At 41.7% G+C, this 19,880-nt stretch overlaps 1 protein-coding gene across 5 annotated transcripts in view; it reads left to right on the forward strand.

Annotated features, from left to right (window-relative positions):
* Positions 1-19,880, forward strand: part of LOC136857152 (cyclin-dependent kinase 14) — a 223,194-nt gene that overhangs the window by 99,617 nt on the left and 103,697 nt on the right. The window contains exon 1 of one of the 5 annotated variants that reach the window (XM_067135575.2): positions 17,970-18,029. The exons of 2 other annotated variants lie outside the window; for them this stretch is intronic. Coding sequence is in view for 1 of the 3 variants with exons in the window: in XM_067135578.2 (XP_066991679.1) it covers positions 18,180-18,216 (37 nt within the window). In the remaining 2 variants the exon portion in view is untranslated. Of the gene's footprint in view, positions 1-17,969; positions 18,030-18,068; positions 18,217-19,880 lie in introns of those variants that run through there. 2 more of the 5 variants (XM_067135578.2, XM_067135577.2) reach the window with 2 other exon arrangements.

Below are 19,880 nucleotides of genomic sequence, written 5' to 3' on the forward strand. Positions count from 1 at the left end.
GGATATTGGAACCTCCCCTTTTTGCCCTCGGGTCGTAACCTGTTACTCATTTAGCATAAAGTGATATTTTGTTTGACATTTTCTTTTGTTTCTTTTTTTCTTTCTTCCTTTCTTAATCTGTTTACCCTTCAGGGTTGGTTTTTCCCTTGGACTCAGCGAGGGATCCCACCCCACCTCAGGGGTAGTATTCTGGTGCGTGAGACTTTCGGTCAGGGGATATAATTGGGGAGGAGGACCAGTACCTCGCCCAGGCGACCTCACCTGCTATGCTAAAAAGGGCCTTGTGGAGGGATGGGAAGATTGGGCGGGATAAACAAGGAACGGGGAAGGAAGCGGCCGTGGCCTTAAGTTAGGTACCATCCCAGCATTTTCCTGGAGGTGACGTGGGAAACCACGGAAAACCACTTCCAGGATGGCTGAGGTGGGAATCGAAACCTCCTCTATTCAGTTGACCTCCCGAGGCTGAGTGGACACTGTTCCAACCCTCGTACCACTTTTCAAATTTCGTGGCAGAGCCGGAAATTGAACGCGGACCCTGGGGTTGGGCATTATCATGGTATTATAAGTTTACTTTTTGATTATTTTTGCTGATTGTATATCAATTAATCCGTTTCTGTTGTACAGAATGGAGCTGACAGTATCCTCCTCTTGCAGTTTTTCTTGATGTAGTGTGTAATTACCTTTGGCATTCAGAATGAAAATTCCTGATCTCCGTGTATTCCCCTCTTCTCAAGAGCTTGCGTTCCCCTCTTACGTCATGTCACACTCGAATGCTAAAGCTAATAGCATCATATGTCGCTTGAATTGAGGTGCTTACTGTAATGCCTTCCAGCCTATTATGTGCGACTACTGTTTTAAAACTCTTGCGGACGACGTGTCCCTCACACAGAATCTCTTCTGGTGCTACAACAATCCATGGTCGCGGTATTTTTTTAAAAAAAATTGGGGTCGATGCCCACTCAGCCAATTAATTACTTTATAACATGTTCTATTTAAACTCATAAAAGTAATTAAGTATAAACTCAATGTTATAATATGGAAGAACAGTGTACGCTGTAGGGAGATCAGATTTCATCGAGCATGCAAAATCTTTTATCGAAATAATAATAATAATAATAATAATAATAATAATAATAATAATAATAATGGTTTTACGTCCCGCTAACCATTTTTACGGATTTCTGAGACTCCGAGATTATGGAATGTGTTACGCAGAAGTTTTTTACATGTCGATAAATCTGCCGCCTTGAGACTAGGAATTTCAAACGCCTTCAAATACCACCAGAGGAAACTGGTTCGAACCCGCCAACTTGTGCTCAGAAGGGACATTGGAAAATTTTAGTGGCTCAAACCACATGCGGTACATAGTCGAGAAGTATTTAGAAAAGACAACCCTTTACAGAAATTGTCGTATGTTAAGGAGAAAGAAAAATATTTCCACGGTCCCACTTATGAATGTTATAAACTAAAAGTTACGTTATGTAGTTTATTCAGGACCTCAGATACTTATATTCAGTAGTAGGACTTAGTTTTTCTTTCAGTACACTATAATAAATATCAATAAAATTGGAATATACAGTGACATTATGTTTGACTGAAATATTACAAGGAAAATTCTTATCATTATGTTGAAAATCACTTTCAGTAAACAAACTACTTAGTTAATATAAGTGAATTTGAACATGAAATGACTGTCAATTAGAAACGTGGTTGATAATCTCTTTAAATCGTCTTGACTACTGTTGTCAGTTATTATGTCTTTGTCCATGGAACTCCTCTCTGTAACTTCTTCACTGTCAGTACCTTACTTAGAGAGTCGAATGCGGGGCTGAATAGCTCAGACGGTAGTGTGTTCGCCTTCTAAGCTAAACTTGGCAGGTTCGATCATGGGTCAGTCCGGTGGTATTTGAAGGTGTTCATATACGTCAGCCTCGTGTTGGTAGATTTACTGGCACATAAACAAACACCTGCAGGACAAAATCCCGACACTTCAGCGTCTCCAAATCCATAAAAATGCAGTTAGTGGGACGCAAAACCAATAATTTTATTTAGAGAATCACCGCACTGGTGGCTTTCTGTAATCAGTAGTCCATACAGGTTCTTTTGCTGTGCGTAAGCCTTCTTAATGGTGCTTGAAAGAAGCCATCATATATCGATAATTCAGCCCTGCCAATTATTGTTGCATTGTTATTTCAAGATGTATTTCACCTTGGTAAAGCAAGAAATTTAGTATTGCTTTCCATGTTCCTATATATGTATTCATTAACTACACATTTTTAGTCAAAAACAGCCCGAGTGACGAGGACTTTTTTATTTTATATAAAATTGAAATGACTACGTCGTTCTTGCAGAACTACTGTTTTCTTAGACACCTTCCATGTCAGACTAGGGATAATTTTGACTCAACAGTACTTTCAGATTGCAGTAGCCGCTGTCCTTCACAAGATGTAATATATATCTCATTTTCACACACACACAAACACACAATCAAGGACAGTTTTTCATTCATCTGTTTTCATTTTCTCCTCGATTGAATCTCACATCTTGCCGTTATGTTTTACTGATAAGGGGCTAATTCCCCATTTACCCTCGCGAAAATTTTTGAGACATTGTACGACTTCATGTAGTAATATGCTTATTTTATTATTATTTTACAGTATGGTGAGTTTGTGTGCTAAACACAATTAAGGGCTGCGCATCTACCCATACCTTCGAGCAAGTAACCAAGAGGAAGTTCGGTTTGAAGGCTAATGCGTTGTCACCACAACTACCCGTCGCCAGGGCCGTGTTTGATCGTGACGTGAGCCCAGGGATGTGACCACGTTGAACATTTGGCAATCACTGCAGTGTATTGGGTAACTTCGTAACTGAACTTTACGTTCTGGACTTCCGCCCGTCTGTACAGTACCTCTATCCGTCTGCCTGTTGTTTGTCGATTGTAGCTGACTGGCGAGCCTGATTATCTCGGGTCCAATAGGGGTACACCAGTCGCCTTGATAAAAAAATATTGTAATGTATTCGAAACGTCGATAACCTATACATAATGTGAATATAATCACGACTCAGTCCAATCCGAAGAACGTATAGAAGTTTTACAAACCATGAAACTATGTTCAACAGCACCTCCGTTAAAATCAGATACTCCCAACATCATTCGCCCAGTTTCAAGCAGTTTAGTCTAAAAGGCGTCGGTCTTTATGAAGTTCGTACCGTTTCGAAATGCACTTTTCCGCATGGTCTCAGCTTAATTTAGTTTTTGGAATCGATATTTTTCTAATGTCCCATCCGGTCCATCATTTTCCAGGAAGTGACCGCGAAGTCTTTCTTAGCAATATGTTTGGACCCCCTGCTCTTGTGTATGCTCATCGTAAGACTCTTGAAGTTCCTGCTGGTAGTAATGTAAGTTTGAGGCCATTTTCCATTCAGAGTAAGCGGTTGTTCAGACTCCCATGTGACTTTAGCATGTGTGTCCGGGAGATGACTAATGGAGTGGAGTGGATGTTTGACATGGAGAGTAAGGCTAGGGTCCCACTGGAGTTGGCGAGGGAGCCACAGGTAGAGGAGAAGAAACTATAAAAACTCAGGCTCTAAAAGTTGAATTGGACGAGAGCTCCCCTTGCTCCACAGGGAAGAGCTACTGTGGCTTTATAAAGTGTGGGGTTATCATAAGCATTCCGCCTCAGAATGGCTATCTTACAATTGTCGCAAGTATAGGGTTGTCATGTCAAAATTTCTAAACAGGTTCTTTCAGATGACGAACTTTTAAATTTAAAAGTCAGGACTTGTTGTTTAGGCTAATATTTAAAATGTTAATTTAATTGAAATGGGAAATCCATAGAAATGTAGCATTGATAATGACACATTGCAAGAAATTATGTTGGCCCTGTTACCTGAACTTTCTTTCCAATGGAAGAATGAAAAAGACGAATCATTGTTGTGTGATACATAAGTTGAGGACATTTAGACATTAAAAATCTTGTTCTAGGCAGAGTGAATAGACATTTAAAATGTTAAAATGGGCACTATACTATTTTTACCAACTTGTATTAACTAGGTACTTAACTACTTAAAATTTATAGTATCTCCTGAACAGTGTACAATAGGAGTTTCAATATATTTGGAAGTGCCTGTTTGTTATTTAGAGGCTGCCTGGCCGAGGCGGTAAAGGCGTGCTCGGTTCGCCCGGAAGGACGTGGGTTCGAATCCCCGTCAGGAAGTCGTAAAATTTAAGAAACGAGATTTCAACTTCCGGAGGTGCATATGGCCCTGAGGTTCACTCAGCCTACACCAAAAATGAGTACCAGGTTAATTCCTGGGGGCAAAGGCGGCCGGGCGTAGAGCTAACCACTCTGCCCCATCACGTGCCGAGGTTAACAATGGTGGAAGCCTTTACCTTCCACTCCTCCAAGGGCCTTCATGGCTTTGCTGTTTGTAATTGATCTGAATTATGTGAAGACTGTACTGAAACAACTTTCTCTTCAACTATATAACAGTTGACTACCGTGTGTTTTTCAAGGTATTCTGGTGCAACTTTTCAGTCAAGATGTGTCAGGATGTGTTCTATATTGATAAAAAAAATCCTCTCAACCTCACGGGATGTGATGGGGCAATACCTGAACGAGGCCCTTTCCGCTAGCGACAGCTCTAACGGCGTGGCGGAAGAAGTTCCACAGAGGACATTTATTTGTTTTACATCTTCCCAACCAGCATTCACGAGGCTGTGCCCGTATCTCATGGAATATCATCCAGGCTAGTTTCTGTCTGTCAGTCTGCTACCTGTTTGGATAACCATAATTCATAATTGGCCTGTTACTCTTTGTCAACGAACGAGATATCGTCGTTACGCCTGCAAAAACCACTATATGAAATATTTTAGCTTAGCACTTTTGCCGGTAATGTTCTGTCATCCAAGGTTCAGTATTGTGCGAATATTATCAAGGATTTCTCGCTCTTTAGTATTTAACCAAAAATATTCTCATATAGCGGTTTTCGCAGGCGCAACGACAGTGTATCGAAACAAAAAGTAAAATAAAATATAAAAATTGATAAATAACGTTTTAGGCACTTACATAGGCAGTTATCGCATAACACGCAAACATGACTTTTATTCGTCATAATTTGGCCCAAAACGAATTTTTTAACCGTTTTTTAATTTCTATTTGCTTTACGTCGCACCGACACAGATAGGTCTTACGGCGACGATGGGATAGGAAAGGCCCAGGAATGCGAAGGAAGTTGCCGTGGCCTTAGTTAAGGTACAGCCCCAGCATTTTCCTGGTGTGAAAATGGGAAACCACGGAAAACCATCTTCAGGGCTGCCGAACCCACTATCTCCCGGATGCAAGTTCACAGCTGCGCGCCCCTAACCGCACGGCCAACTCATCCGGTATTTTGAACTGTACTCTGTATGTTTAGCAGTTACAGAAACGAATAAGCATTTTAGGAAATATCCTCTGCTTAGTGATACAGCACTGAACGTAACAGCTTTTTTATTGTTTTCGCTACTGATATATCATTGTATCCTTTAGACATTGTGGGCAGACGGGAGAGCGAAAAAGATGTGGCCACAGATGCCATAATAGATTACTAGATATATTCAGTATACTTCTCCGCACACTTCTCGATACCGTAATTTAGCGTCCTTTAAAGAGTAGCCAACATACCTCTTTGAGCAGTACGATTAGTACATAGGCGAGAATGTTGTTTTGCTTCCATACAGTTATTCACAGTAAACCCTCATACTTTGCTCTTTGACGTTAACCATTATTGTTTCACCACATATTATATTGCACGAGTTTGATTTGGCCTTGAACTGCTTTGATCGCTGAGCGGATTAGCTGATTGGATGGACAGCGCCTAGTGTGAGACCGTAGCGGTGATGGCGATATTGGTAACGGTAACATTGTTGAGATTATTAGTACCAGTGATACAAGTCTGTGCCATTTGGTGTACATATCCTTCTTAGTAGATTATTTATTTATTTATTTATTTATTTATTTATTTATTTATTTATTTATTTATTTATTTATTTATTTATTTATTTATTTATTTACCGTCTTTCCATCCACTCTTGTGCTTTTGTTCTTCATGGAAACCCCTGAAGTTGCTGATTTGTAACCGGTACTGTGCTCGATATGAGATACCTTCTCGCCTTAGTCCAGCCTTGTTGAAGTCTTTCCTCACCTCCTGGAACCACTTGTCAGAAATTTTAGGTCTACAATCAAGTATCTGAAAGATTTGTTTTGTCAATCGTTATTTATTTATTATTTCTCAAGCGATTGCGGTTGAGAAACTGATAATGAGTATCACATAATACAAATTCGGTAATCTAATTACAATTTAGATAACTAGAGATAAACAATAATTCTAACGACAATGTAGAGAAAACAATCCTTGGTGATAAAGGTAGCCTATATACAGGTAGCAGATAAAATACTTTCAGTGATTTAATTAAGAGGATGGTCTCATTCGGTACACCAAGGCGTCGTAAGTAGGTGACCAGTGGTTTAGGAATGGTGCCTCTTGCACCCAGTATGAATGAGCCCTATGGCCTCGATGTCCTCAAGGTTGTACTTATTGAGGTAATGGGGAATGGTTGGTGAATTTATATTTTTGTTTCTTCGGCGACTGTAACAGGCTGTTGCGCTTGTGATTCAAACCTGATTGTCGGATTGAGAATTAATCTCTCTCTTTTTTTTTTTTTCTTCTTCCGTTTGAAGACTTTTATGTCGTTTCGTCTTGTTTCACCTTCAATAGCGAGGCGATGGATGTCTTCATGTACACTCATATTCATAAAAAACAGAACACCTTGAAAGACTAGAGACCAAAACCAAACCCCATGGCGCAACAGCCCAGAATGGCCTTGGCCTACCAAGCGACCGCTGCTCAGCCTGAAGGACTGCAGATTACGAGGGGTCGTGTGGTCAGCACGACGAATCCTCATGGCCGTTATTCTTGGCTCTCTAGACCGGGGCCGCCACCTCACCGTCAAATACTGTAGCTCTTCAATTGTAATCACGTAGCGTCCTCGGGCTCCGCGTAACCTATAGGTTACACAGGTTACCAATTTCTTCTCTCGGTCGCCAAGCAGTGTAGCCCGCTACTAATAATTCCAATACCATCTCGCACCGACACAGATAGGTCTTACGGCGATGATGGGACAGGAAGGGACTAGGAGTGGGGAAGTAAGTTTTTTTTTTTTTTTGCTTTACGTCGCACCGACACATATAGGTCTTATGGCGACGATGGGATAGGAGAGGCCTAGGAAGTGGAAGGAAGCAGCCGTGGCCTTGATTAAGGCACAGCCCCAGCATTTGCCTGGTGTGAAAATCGGAAACCACGGAAAAACTATATTCAGGACTGCCGACAGTGGGGTTCGAACCCACTATCTCCTGAATACTGGATACTGTCCGCACTTAAGCGACTGCAGCTTTCGAGCTCGGTTATGCCGATTTTCAGAAATTTATGTTGCCACACTTGGTCACAATGAGTGTTTATAAAATGGAGTCCAGTGGTTATTGGCGGAAGTTGGATCGCAGTGAAAGTAAGTACATTTTTCCAATAATATTTATAGTTTTAATATTCTAAAATGAATAGTAATGATTCTAGAAGATCAAAAATACGTAATTCATGAATAACTTTTTGTAGGAATCAGCAAAGCGTAATGAACAGTGGCATATCTTGTAATGATGTAACCTATAGGTTACAGTGGGTCTTAGTTGATGTAATATTGTATACAATGTTTGTTTTTTCTCGTTGTTTTAGGCCTCGATTTCAATGCAATTCTGGAAACTGTCAACGAAAACATGCCTCGATATTTCAGACCTTTCTTGACTAATTACCTACAAAAGTTTTCATTCCATACCCTGATGAGGTACGGTGGACCTCTTAGAGGGTAACACGCACTCCGAGGCCACGGAGATTTGGAGCAGTGAAGGAGATATGCGGAGAAGGCGAGCGGGTTGGTGGCCATGGCCTATGCTAGGAACTGTCCCGGCATTCGGCTTAGTTCAGGAAAATAGAAATCCACGGAAAACCATTCTCATAACAGCCATTCTTCGCCCCCGAAATACAGACTCATGGCTTTCTGCTCTGCTACACTCATTAATGAACTCAAACACAAGTTGAGATGGAAGAGGAAGATGACAAAACAAACAGAACCACATTTGGAATTTTGCCCTGAAAAAAGGAAGGCAACAATATTCCGCATCACGACAGTCTCCGTAAAAAGAACGCTGATCATCTGCCAGAAATCCCTGAAAATGTGAAACCCTCCCGCTGTCGCCTACCAGGATATGACTGTCCTAAATGCAGGGTCATGTGTTCCACATGTAAGGTGTTTCTCTGCATGAATGCAAATTGGAACTGCTACAAACTTTTCTATGAGTTGTGATTTCTTGTATTCAGTTTGTGTACTTTTCGTGTGGTGTTAACTCATTTAACCCAAATCTGTAATAAATTTTATGAAAGTAATTTTTTAATCTATTTATTTTCAGGTAGAAATAAGGTAAACTTTCGTTTAACTTCAGTGTGTTTTAAAGTATCCAACAGTAATTTCAAAGAAAATATCCCATACTTTTCCATCAAATACATTAAGACCAACCTTAACCTATAGGTTACGTATGGTATTGAGGGAGTAACTAGCTTCAAACTCAATGCCATATTTTTTTCATAAAACTTATTTGTCTTGCATCCCGAAAATCTGAAAATTGAATTTAAAACAGCTTTATTTGAACCATGAGCCCGAGAAGAGTAGGCTGAGTGGTCCTCGAAACAAGCCCTCAGGTCCAGGTCATAACCTGGCCGGGAATCGAATCCGGGGCCTGCGGGTAAGAGGCAGGCACGCTACCCCTACACAGCGGAGGCCGGTGAAAGACTAGAGTTCATATTCACAGGACATATTCATTAATATGTTCTGCAGGAACGAGTAGAATTCAGTCACCTAGGTTCAGCATGTGTCCTGTTGCCTAGTAGGCACTGGGTCCTCCATGGGCACTGATAACTTGTTCCATGCTTGATAGCATCGACGCGTATAGGCGCGAATGGCGTCCTGGGATATAGCCATCTCTTCTGCATTCACCTGTTTTCACTGTTCATTTGGCATTGGGTCACAGCGCCACACCTATCGTTTCACCATATCCCACACATTTTCGATTGGCGACAAGTCCGGTGATCGGGCGGGCCAGAGCAACAGTTTGACATCCTGTGACAACAAGAAGGCACGTGTTCGTGCACCAGCATGTGGTCGCGCATTGTCCTACTGACATATGGCGTCTGGGGTGTCGTGCAGGAAGGGTATGGCTACGGGTCGCAGGATGTCATTTACGTAGGTCAAACTAGTCACAGTGCCCTGTGATTTGTGGTTGTACCCAATAGAACTCCACACAATGAGGCCTTGAGTTGGTGCTGTATGTCTTGTGCGGCACGTCTGCTCAAGTCACACTGATCCATTACCTTTGGTTTATAGCGACAACGAGAGCCGCTGGCACATTTTACCAGTCGGTGGTGGTGCGCCGAGATATCGATGTGGACCTTAAACTGAGGGCCGACATTTTTCAGATGCTAATTATTTCTTCAGAACATACTAATGCACATGTGTTGTGAATATGAACTTCCTATCTCTAGTCTTTCAAGGTGTTCTGGTTTTTATGAACATGAGTATACTAGTTAAGCCTCCGTGGCTCAGGCGGCAGCGCGTCGGTCTCTCACCGCTGGGTTCCGTGGTTCAAATCCCGGTCACTCCATGTGAGATTTGTGCTGGACATAGCGGAGGCGGGGCAGGTTTATCTCCGGGTGCTACAGTTTTCCCTGTCATCTTTCATTCCAGCAACACTCTCCAGTGTCATTTCATTTCATTTCATTAATCATTGCCCCAGAGGAGTGTGACAGCCTTCTGTAGCCGGCACAATTCCCATCCTCGCCGCTAGAAGGAGGCTTCATCCATTACATTCCTGACCCGGTCACATGACTGGAAGACAGGCTGTGGATTTTCATTTTAGTGTACTAGATACTCTTTTCCACATAGCGTATCGGGCAAGGACGATCGGATGGGGTGGTGTCTGGTATTTCGTAGGCATTCGCTGAATGAGCAAGGTCCTAAAACTTGTGCCGTAGTTTCAGTCTCATCGCTTCGTCCACAGCCTGTTTTCCAGTCATTTGACCGGGTCGGGAATATAATGAATGAAGCCCCCTTCTAGCGGCGAGGATGGGAATTGTGCCGGCTGCCGAAGCATGTCGCACTCCTCTGGGGCAATGGTTAATGAATGATCTGGCTGGTATGGAGTGGGCAGGTGCTACATTCGCTGTCATTAAAGTGCATCTTTCCTCTCAGTGCTTGTGAGTCCGTCCTGTTTTCTTATCCACTGGTTGGTTGGATTAAATTCTAGTTATAGACACACATCTTTGCCTTTCAGATTTAATAGACACGTTTAAATATCCTATATATATTCCTGGTCTCCGAGAGATCTGCTGATTTTCATCGTGTCCAACAAACCTCTGCATGTCTGCAATTTAGCAGCAGTTCCGGTGAGACATTCGTTGATAATAATAATAATAATAATAATAATAATAATAATAATAATAATAATGGCGTATGGCATCCGGAGAGGCATGGTGCGGGCCTTTTTTCGTAGACGGCCTATTAGATGATCTGCATGTCTGTGAAATTGAGGGCCATACCTAGGATGATTTTTAATTCTGAATACGCCACACACACCCAGCCCGCGAGCCATTGAAATTAACCAATTAAGGTTAAAATCCCCGACCCGGCTGGGAATCGAACCCGGAACCCTATGAACCTAAGACCAGCACGCTAACCATTCAGCCAACGACTCGGACAGACATTCAATGTTAAGCGTGGACGTGCATGGTGAAGTTTGGTCTTCGAGGTTTCTCGATGCTGCAATGTTCTTATTGCCAGCTTTGCGGAGGATGTTACAGTTGATCTGTTGTACTGCTGCTTTCCACCTTGCGCGAAAAAGACCCAGACCTTTAACCTCTTTGGCAGAATAGATTATTACATCCGCTGTGCCAGCTGAAAGTGATAAAATCTCCTTGAGAGTATCATTTTGTCGGTATGATCTAAAAATCGTTGGGGATTTTTTTCCGTTGTGGTGGAAAGAAACTGATTTATCATTGTCGGACACAAGGATGAATTTATGATATTAAACTTTTGATCAAGGAGAAGTTGCCAAGGCGTTTAGTTTCTCTTTCAGTAACTTGATAGATTGCTTAGGATCAAATACAATAACGTCAGCGAAATTAACTCCCAGTTATTTAATGCATTCGGACCCGGGAATGCACCTTATAAATTGTTCAGTTTGATATGCGTAAGTTCCCGCTGCTGATTGTTCCTTTATTAATGTCGATAACAGTTATTAATTCGTTTGCGGTTTTTTTTCAACCCTCATTTATGAAATATCTCAATTGCTAAGTGAGTAATTTCAAGAGCTGATTGTTTCTTCCAGTTATTATAGTATCATCATCAAAGCCCGGAATTGTCATTGAAGTTAACACACTGCCCGTACTGTATCCATATTCATTAGATGCATTGTTTTCACCCACTTCTCTAAATATGTGGTCAGTAACTATCTTGTATAAGACAGGTGACAACGAGGACCCTTGCATTACTCCACGACGCAAAATGATAAGCTTTAGTCCTCCTCAGATTGACCTAGAAACTGGTGGAATTATTTTCTTGGAGATTGCAAATTACTCTTGTTAATTGAGAGGCGCATTCGGAAGAACTAGTGGCCGACATTGTCAAAGGCATTTCTTACATCGAGGAACTGCTTTCATGTTGTACACGTTAAGCGTGTTGAAGGATTGATCTCAGAATGTCAGTGTTCATGAGGTAACTGGGTAACTTAGTTAAACCTCTCTGGTGTTCACTGAACCTGGCCTCGAAAACCCTCTCGAGAATGCATCATAATACGGAACCTACAGTTATAGGTCTCCAGTTTAACAGATTCTGTTCGTCTCCTCATTTAAACAGCAAGACTGTGGTTTCTCTATAAGCACATAACCATCGTGGTATTATTTGAGGATTCAGCCAGCCTTTGAGCTGAATGCTTGACAGACAGACAGTCCCTTGTAAGGATGGCTATGGTGATAATTTGAGGTAGAATTAAGACAAGGTAGAGGGTCGTCTCTAGAGAAATAGTCCCAGTTCAGGAAACTCGCAGGATCCTCTAAGGCTACTATGTTATTGGTTTTACGTCCCAGTCCCAGGAAACTCGCAGGATTCTGTAAGGCTACTATAATGTTATTGGTTTTATGCCCCAGTGACAACTTTTACGGTTTGCGGAGACGCAGAAGTTTTGGAATATTGTCTCACAGGAGTTCTCGTAAATACCGGTAAATCTGCTGACACGAAGCTGGCGTATTGGAGCACCTTCAAATACCACCGGACTGAGCCGGGATCGAACCCGCCAACTTGGGTTCAGAAAGCAGGTGTCTTACGTCTGAGCCACTCATGGCGGCGAGACAGGCTGCAGTTTCAGCGTATTCGACTTCCTAACCACAGCGGAAAGAAGAACCATTACTGGAAAATTATGGAATGCATGAGCAGTGCATTCAAATGTCTATCTCTTGGTTGTTTTCCTGTTGTCGAGTTTAATCCTTATATCTCAGTAGTGAATGGCTATCGGTGAAGGAAAATGTCCCTCCTTTGGCAACGCATGTGATAATTCACTGTGAACATATGAGCTAGCCTGTGTAGCGAGCAACGTAATGCGATTCCCTCGAGAGTCGTGAAAGGCGCGGGCGGCATTGCTGCAGATCAAAAGCACACACTGCTTTGCTATGCATGGAGTCGTGTGATACAATGGGAGCCGTTCACTCGCTCCATTCCGTCTCATAATGGACGTAAGTGGATGATTCATGTTCCCGTTAGTACAAGTGGGAATTGAAACTAATTGCTGCTAAACAAATTCATTTGTGCAATATTTTCCTTGACAATTATTTTCCCCGAGAGGAAGGGCTGGGCCTTATTGAGATCTACTGATTTCTGGAGCTATCCTGTACCGTTGCGCAAAGCATAGTACAATAAAGTGAAAAAATGTAGTTCGTATCTCGTTAGTAACGTTATCTGCCACAAAAATCCGTTGCATTGGTTGGTATCCCAGAATTACGTGTAATTTCTTCTTGTTCTTGTAGAATGTTTCAGGACTCATTTAATGTCGACAGCATAAATATATTTTGTATTGGAACAATTTTGCGCGGGTCTTCTGTGTCAAAAGGGAGTTGAATAGCGTAGTGGCCGGCTTTCCAATCGGACGGCCGAGTGTCATTTCGCCCAATGTCGGGTTGGAATTTTCATATGAAGAATGAAGAAGCGAGTTGGCCGTGCGGTTGCGGGCGCGCAGCTGTAAACTTGCATTCGGAGATAGTGGTTTCGAACGCTGTCAGCAGCCCAAAAGATGGTTATCCATGGTTTTCCATTTTCACACCATTCAAATGCTGAAAAAATGAAATGGCGTATGGCTTTTAGTGCCGGGAGTGTCCGAGGACAAGACCTGGGGCCTGTTCCACAAAAGTATGGTCTTGTACATTACAAGTAAATTCTCTAGTAACTTGTACAAATACCAGAGTTTCTGTTCCACAAAAGAATTTTCTACAGTTGTACTTTACTACTCCATACTTACAAATTACTAGTGAATTTTTATAGGCGTGTTCCACAAAAGTACTAGTACTTGTAACTTACTAGCGAATTGAGAAGAATTCTCTACCAGTGAAAGGACAATAATATATAAATGTACTAGTGCTATTTAAATACGCTTATTTTGGATATTTTGATAAATATGTGGTCTAGCAGTAGTGATAGTGATGGTGATGAAAATGAAAAACTATCGTCTGTACAGGGAAAGAATAAACTTCCAGTTTAACACTGTATTTGAATACAATGAACGTTTTAGGTTAAGCACAATACAAGTGGAAGAACTTTTGATAGATATTGGCCATAGCTTAAAATATCCTACGAACAGAAATAAGTCTCTCTCTGCTAAACAACATTTACTAACAACATTACATTGGCTAGGAAATGGTGGTCAGTACCATGGTACTGCAGATATGCTTGGAATGGCAAAATCTTCGGTCTGTGGTAGCTGCAATAAATGATATAAAATTTCCTCAAATTGTTCGTTGGCCTGAAAATACTGAAAAAAACATATTCCAAGAAGGACATTCCTGGAATCATTAATGAGCAGAATATCTCTTACATACGTCCAACTTTTCCCCTCAAAAGCTCCATGAGCTTTTCCCAAGTCAAATATTTCCATCCAACCATTTATTTTGTCTTGTTTTTTCAGACTCTCGCTGAATCCACCGAAACGAATATCTTTCCTACCTTCTATTTCCTTCAAAATGAATAACTTTGTTTCTCTTGACATCATTTTAACAATTCATGCAGAGTTTGCAATTTCGTAACAATTAAGTTTGGCGGCCGAATATCGTTATTAGCGGCATCTGATTCCTAATGACAGACCAAGGTACTGTAGGTACTTATTCTCTTTGGTAGGTACAGTCACTCCCATAAATATTCGGCCACTGATAAAATCCGCGAAAACGTGATGACAATAAAGCACCCATGAGCCGAATGTGAAACCAAATGTGTCCAAGTTATGAAACTACATTTGGTTGCTTAGGCCGAAGAGGAATCACAGAACATTGATGTACAGTATGCTGTAAAAGAAAGGACATAGTGGACATGGGTGAAATGACACGCCTCAAATATATTCGGTCATCCGAAAAGGCCGAAATTGCCGTTGTGTTCATTGACAGAGACGGGGCAGATAGCGTTGCAAAACGTTCAGTTCAAGAGTGTGGTGCCGCGAGACACGTCGTGCAGAAATCATTTTTTGCAGTGTTGCGGAATGGTATCAAATGGGGTGCAAAAGACAACACAATACCACTTTTGAAGAACGCCAGCTCGTGATATTCCATCGTGCTCGAGGTAAATCGCATAGAAAGATATCGCAGATGCTTAACATAACCAGAACAACAATTGGAGACATAATAAAACGATGAAAAAATGAAGACTGAATTGATTCAATTCCCCAGACAGGCAGGCCAAGAAGGCTGACACAACGAGAGGAGGGGTTGTGCTTCAGAATGGAAAAACGAAATCCGAAAATTAGTGCTCCGAAACTGGCAGCAGTTGTTTTAGAGGAGTGTGGAAAGAAAGTGGGTACTGATACCGTGCGAAGAGCACTGCGAAGGAATGAGTTCTTTCGGAGAAGAGCTAGGAGGAAACCATACATTAGTGCAGTAAATTAAAACAAGCGGCTAGAGTTCGCAAAAACCTTCGTACGCAAACCCAGTGCTTGGTGGGAGGATGTGTTATTTGTTGATGAGTCAAAGTTCAAAGTCTTCGGGTCCGATGGAAAGCAATTTGTGTGGCGGAAACGCCACGAGGAACTGAGAACAAACAATTTAGAAGCAACGGTAAAAACATTGTGGAGGAAGAGGAATCGTGTAGGGATGTGTAGCATCGAACGGGGTTGGTGCACTGAGTTTCATTGAAGATACATTGACAAGAAAGGGGGTATTTGGCTATCTTCAAAAACAATTTGCGACAGTTTGCGGAAGAACTTGGTATACAGTGTACTTTCAAGTTCTACCAAGACATCGACCTCAAGCACAAGTCGTAACTTGTCAGGGAGTGGCTGCTGTACAACTGCCCGAAGGTCTTGAAACTCCACCACAATCACCCGACCTGAACCCCATCGAAAAGGTATGGAGTCGAATGAAGGCAGCTCTGCAATTGTGGCGGCTAAGTTCCTTCAGAGACTTGAAGAGGAGACTGCTACAAGAATGGGCGGCATTAAGCCCTGATTATATCAAGAAAGTTATCGCCAGTACGCCGAATCGACTGGACTAGGTCCTAAAACATCAAGGTGTACATACAAAGTACTGAATGTGTAACATTGTTGTGAATTATGCGAGTTTATGTTGCTTTTTGTATAGTGGCCGAATATTTTTGAGGTGGCACTGGATTTATTGCTTTTATTTAATGTACGACAAAGGGCGTACTGATGACTGTCAGAAGATTTTGAATTACATCACAATGTTTGTAGAACGTGTAACTATGTTTTCCTACATGTTTCACTGTATTAAACGTTATCACTATAGTGTAAGAATAACTACCCAATAAAAGTGTGTGAAAAATCAGACTGGCCGAATATTTATGGGAGTAACTGTATGTTAGACTCTCGTAGAGCATACGCGAGGATCGCGAAAGAACAGAATGGGTGATAATAACGGAGTAATTTCCTATCATCAAAGAAATAAACTGAAAAATAACATCGTAGCATTAAAAAATTCACAGGAATAGTAGTTATTTCAATCTTTGCTGCATAAGTTACAGTAAAATACGATATTACGATAAATGAGGCAAGCATAACCTAATTCAACGAATGGAATACGAAGATAAACAGCTGATTCATGCTATGACGTAGTATGTTTATTGAAATGTCGTCACTTGTAAAACTTGTAACAATTCACTGGTAATATACAAGAGACTATCAATCTTTTGTGGAACAGAAATGTACAACTCCATACATTACAAGAACCCACACTAGTAACTTGTAATGTACAAGACCATACTTTTGTGGAATAGGCCCCTGTAGGCGACCTGTGCGTCGTGATGAGGATGAAATAATGATGAAGACGACACATACACCCAGCCCCCGTGCCAGCGAAATTAACCAATTATGGTTAAAATTCCCGACCTTGCCGGGAATCGAACCCGGGACCCCTGTGACCAAAGGCCAGCATGGTAACCATTTACCCATGGAGCCGGACAGGCAAATGCTGGGGCTGTACCTTAATTACGGCCACGGCCAATTCCTTCCCACTCCTAGCCCTTTCCTATCCCATCGTCCCAATAAAACCCATTTGTGTCAGTGCGATGTAAGGCAACCAGTAAAAAAAAAAAAAAAAGGTCATCTCATTATGTATTAAAAACAAATGTAGAAATGGCTTGGAGGCTGGGTGAGTCTGCCGTCCTTTTTATTAGGTACAGTCCCATCCTCACAGATAAGCAAGTCGCCTATACGGTGTCAGCTCCTAAGACCTGCACCAGGCCTCTTCGGAGGCCATGCGCCATTAATGAAATGCTGATTCCATATGCATACGTCGAGTTGCGTAACTGCACATGCTTCTGTTTGGCATGGTAGTGTAATGTGTCGTTATGAGGCAATGCATTAGTTCTACAGATGTGTCAGTAATTGAAAACATGAAGTTCTTGTGGACTTTACGCTTTCGTAATTTGCCCATTACTATACCCGTTTGCTTATACATATAGTGTTAATAAGAGAAGGTAATGATTTGTTATTTCACTATGTTAATAGCGTGCAGGATGAAAAAAAAAGTGACATAACATTAATAACATAACATTAATATCGACAGTAGTCGCAACTCAGAAAAGAGTTGCAACAAGAATTATTATTGTCATAATCATAATTTGATCGTTTTTTTAAAAAAAAATGTGTGTATATTCGTCACTGTTTGTACTGAGACATACAGCTCAAAGTGTCTGTCCCCTTCAGTTTTTAGACTTCTTTCGTTGCTTATGCCATCGTGTCCTCAGTGCTAAGAAAATCGTACTTCACAGCCACAGCCCATTTCGTTTGTGGATGTTTTTACGGGTGGTTCCAGATTAGACTCTGGAAGCAGGATAACCAGCGCCTTACAAGCATATTTATGGGTTTCTTATATAAAAAATGATGAAGATTTTCTTCGTTGAATGATAGGCTACTGTAACAACTTTAATACTAGAGTTCATGTCTGTGGTAGGTTGTCAAGGATTTCTCTTTCTCGAACGGAAGTTTGGCTGAATAGTGTGAAGGAATTTACCTGCAATGAAACATTTCCGTGACTGAGTCTTACAGGTCTCGTGACTGTCGAACAATGACTCGTCTATGTCACCAGATGTGGATGTGTTACGTGTGTTCTTCCTTTTCACCGCTAGACTCAGTCCTCGTGTGTTCCTCCAACAGAAGACGTCCAGTTTTACTTCTCATCTAATATCGGTATTTCAGTCGCGTTGCGATTTGTGTTATAAGTGACAGGTTTATTGAACGTTGGGATTTACTTGAAGTGCTAATTGTTATGATAAATAATTTCTTCCAAAATTCTTTAATATTCAGTTTTACATTTCGGACATCATTCATTGGAAATGTATGAAGTTTTGTAGTTTCTTTTCAACATTCACGCCAGGTAACCGCCGTAGTAATGGGATGTATTGTTCTGCTAGTACATTGTGGTTTTATGTCAGTGACTCAATACTGAATAGTCCTGCATGAAACTGAATTTTCGTTCACGTCTGTATGCATTGATCTCTCGAAACTGACGAGAACATTAATGGTCATTATTGGAAGCGGTAGTAGAAATGTTCACAATTGCACACTCCACTGTCAGTTAACTGTTTAAGGGGGCCTTGACGATATTCTTGTAGATATTGTCTTTTTCAATTCAAGATGTTTTATATCCAGGCCGTAAGTCCAGGAATCTTCATTTCGTCCACGTAACGTCCACGCTGCATGTATGTTGGGTATTCAGCCCGAAGGCTGGTTTGATCCTCTGCAGCTCCGCCAACAGCTGTCATAAATTGCCTAGGCGTCACTGAAGAGACGTACTAGGGAAATGAGTGAGGTAGTTTCCCGTTGCTTTCCTCACCGAGCCAGCCGTTGCTATTACGCTGCATATGAGAAGAGCTTCAAATTAATAATAAGTGAAATGGGTGTAATGTCCGTTTACCCATCGTCAAAAGGCTAGCGAATGAGTTCGATCCCAGCCTCGGTAGTTTGATAATGCTACCAAAGCAAAATTTAGAATCGAAATAATGTAAAGAATAAGGACCTCGATATGACGTAATCTGGTGACGAAATAGCACCGCCATCTTGTGGAACTAAAATCACCATGGCGCGTGGTTAACAGTATAATGTAGGTCTGGATTCCGGGGGTGTCAACAGTCATGTGAAATGTCATCGGATTCGTGTCAGTAAGTTCTATAAGTATACGGTGAAAAAAAATTGTGGTGCAATAAAGTGTGAAAATATCCTTCTTTCGCAAAATGTCGCGGTAGATGGACAGTATGTGGCTTCAAATGATCGAAAACGCATTCGAGAAGATAACGTGGCTTGCCAGAATTTCAAACAGCCCAAAATCACAAATGCCGAGCATTAAAAAATGACTTACCGGAAACGTCTCAAAGTTAAGGCGGCTGAGCACATCTACTGCCCCAGTGGTGAAAAGATTCAAATCCATACTAATAATAATAGACTAATAATCGTATGGCCTCAGCTACCGTGTGCAGACATTTCAATTTGACGCCATCTGGCTGTCTGCTCGTCAATTTCGACGTTCCGTTTTACTCTAGGCCCCCACTAGATGGCAGACCGAGTAAACCGAAACTCTCTTGGGCGTCTATGGCTGAGATTTAATGAATTTTGTCGGGTAAACACCAAATGTGTCACCAGAGATCTTTTACATGCCGACGGCGTACGACATGGAGTGTCGAATGGACTTTTTTCCGCCCTTCAAAAATCCGACTACCTCTGCCGGGTTTGAACCCGCTATCTTGGGATCCGGAGGCCGACACTCTACCTCTGATCCATACTAATTAGATACTTTATTTCCGCGCGGTATGTATCCTACGTCAACATTTGCGGCCGTAACCCCGAAGCAGTCCAATGCGTTTTGTTTCAGTCTCTTCCCTTCTTGTTACTTTTTACTCTGCGCTGCTGTGTTAGACGAGACACGGCGTCAACGCGCAGCTCTCGATTTCACTTAAAACAACAATCACAACCACCATCGTTTGTTTCACGAACAGATGCGCTGATCATAGTGACGCAACGTAGTAGTGAGAACCGAACGTCGAA

Source organism: Anabrus simplex, chromosome 1 (assembly GCF_040414725.1).
Source record: "Anabrus simplex isolate iqAnaSimp1 chromosome 1, ASM4041472v1, whole genome shotgun sequence".
NCBI lineage: Eukaryota > Metazoa > Arthropoda > Insecta > Orthoptera > Tettigoniidae > Anabrus > Anabrus simplex.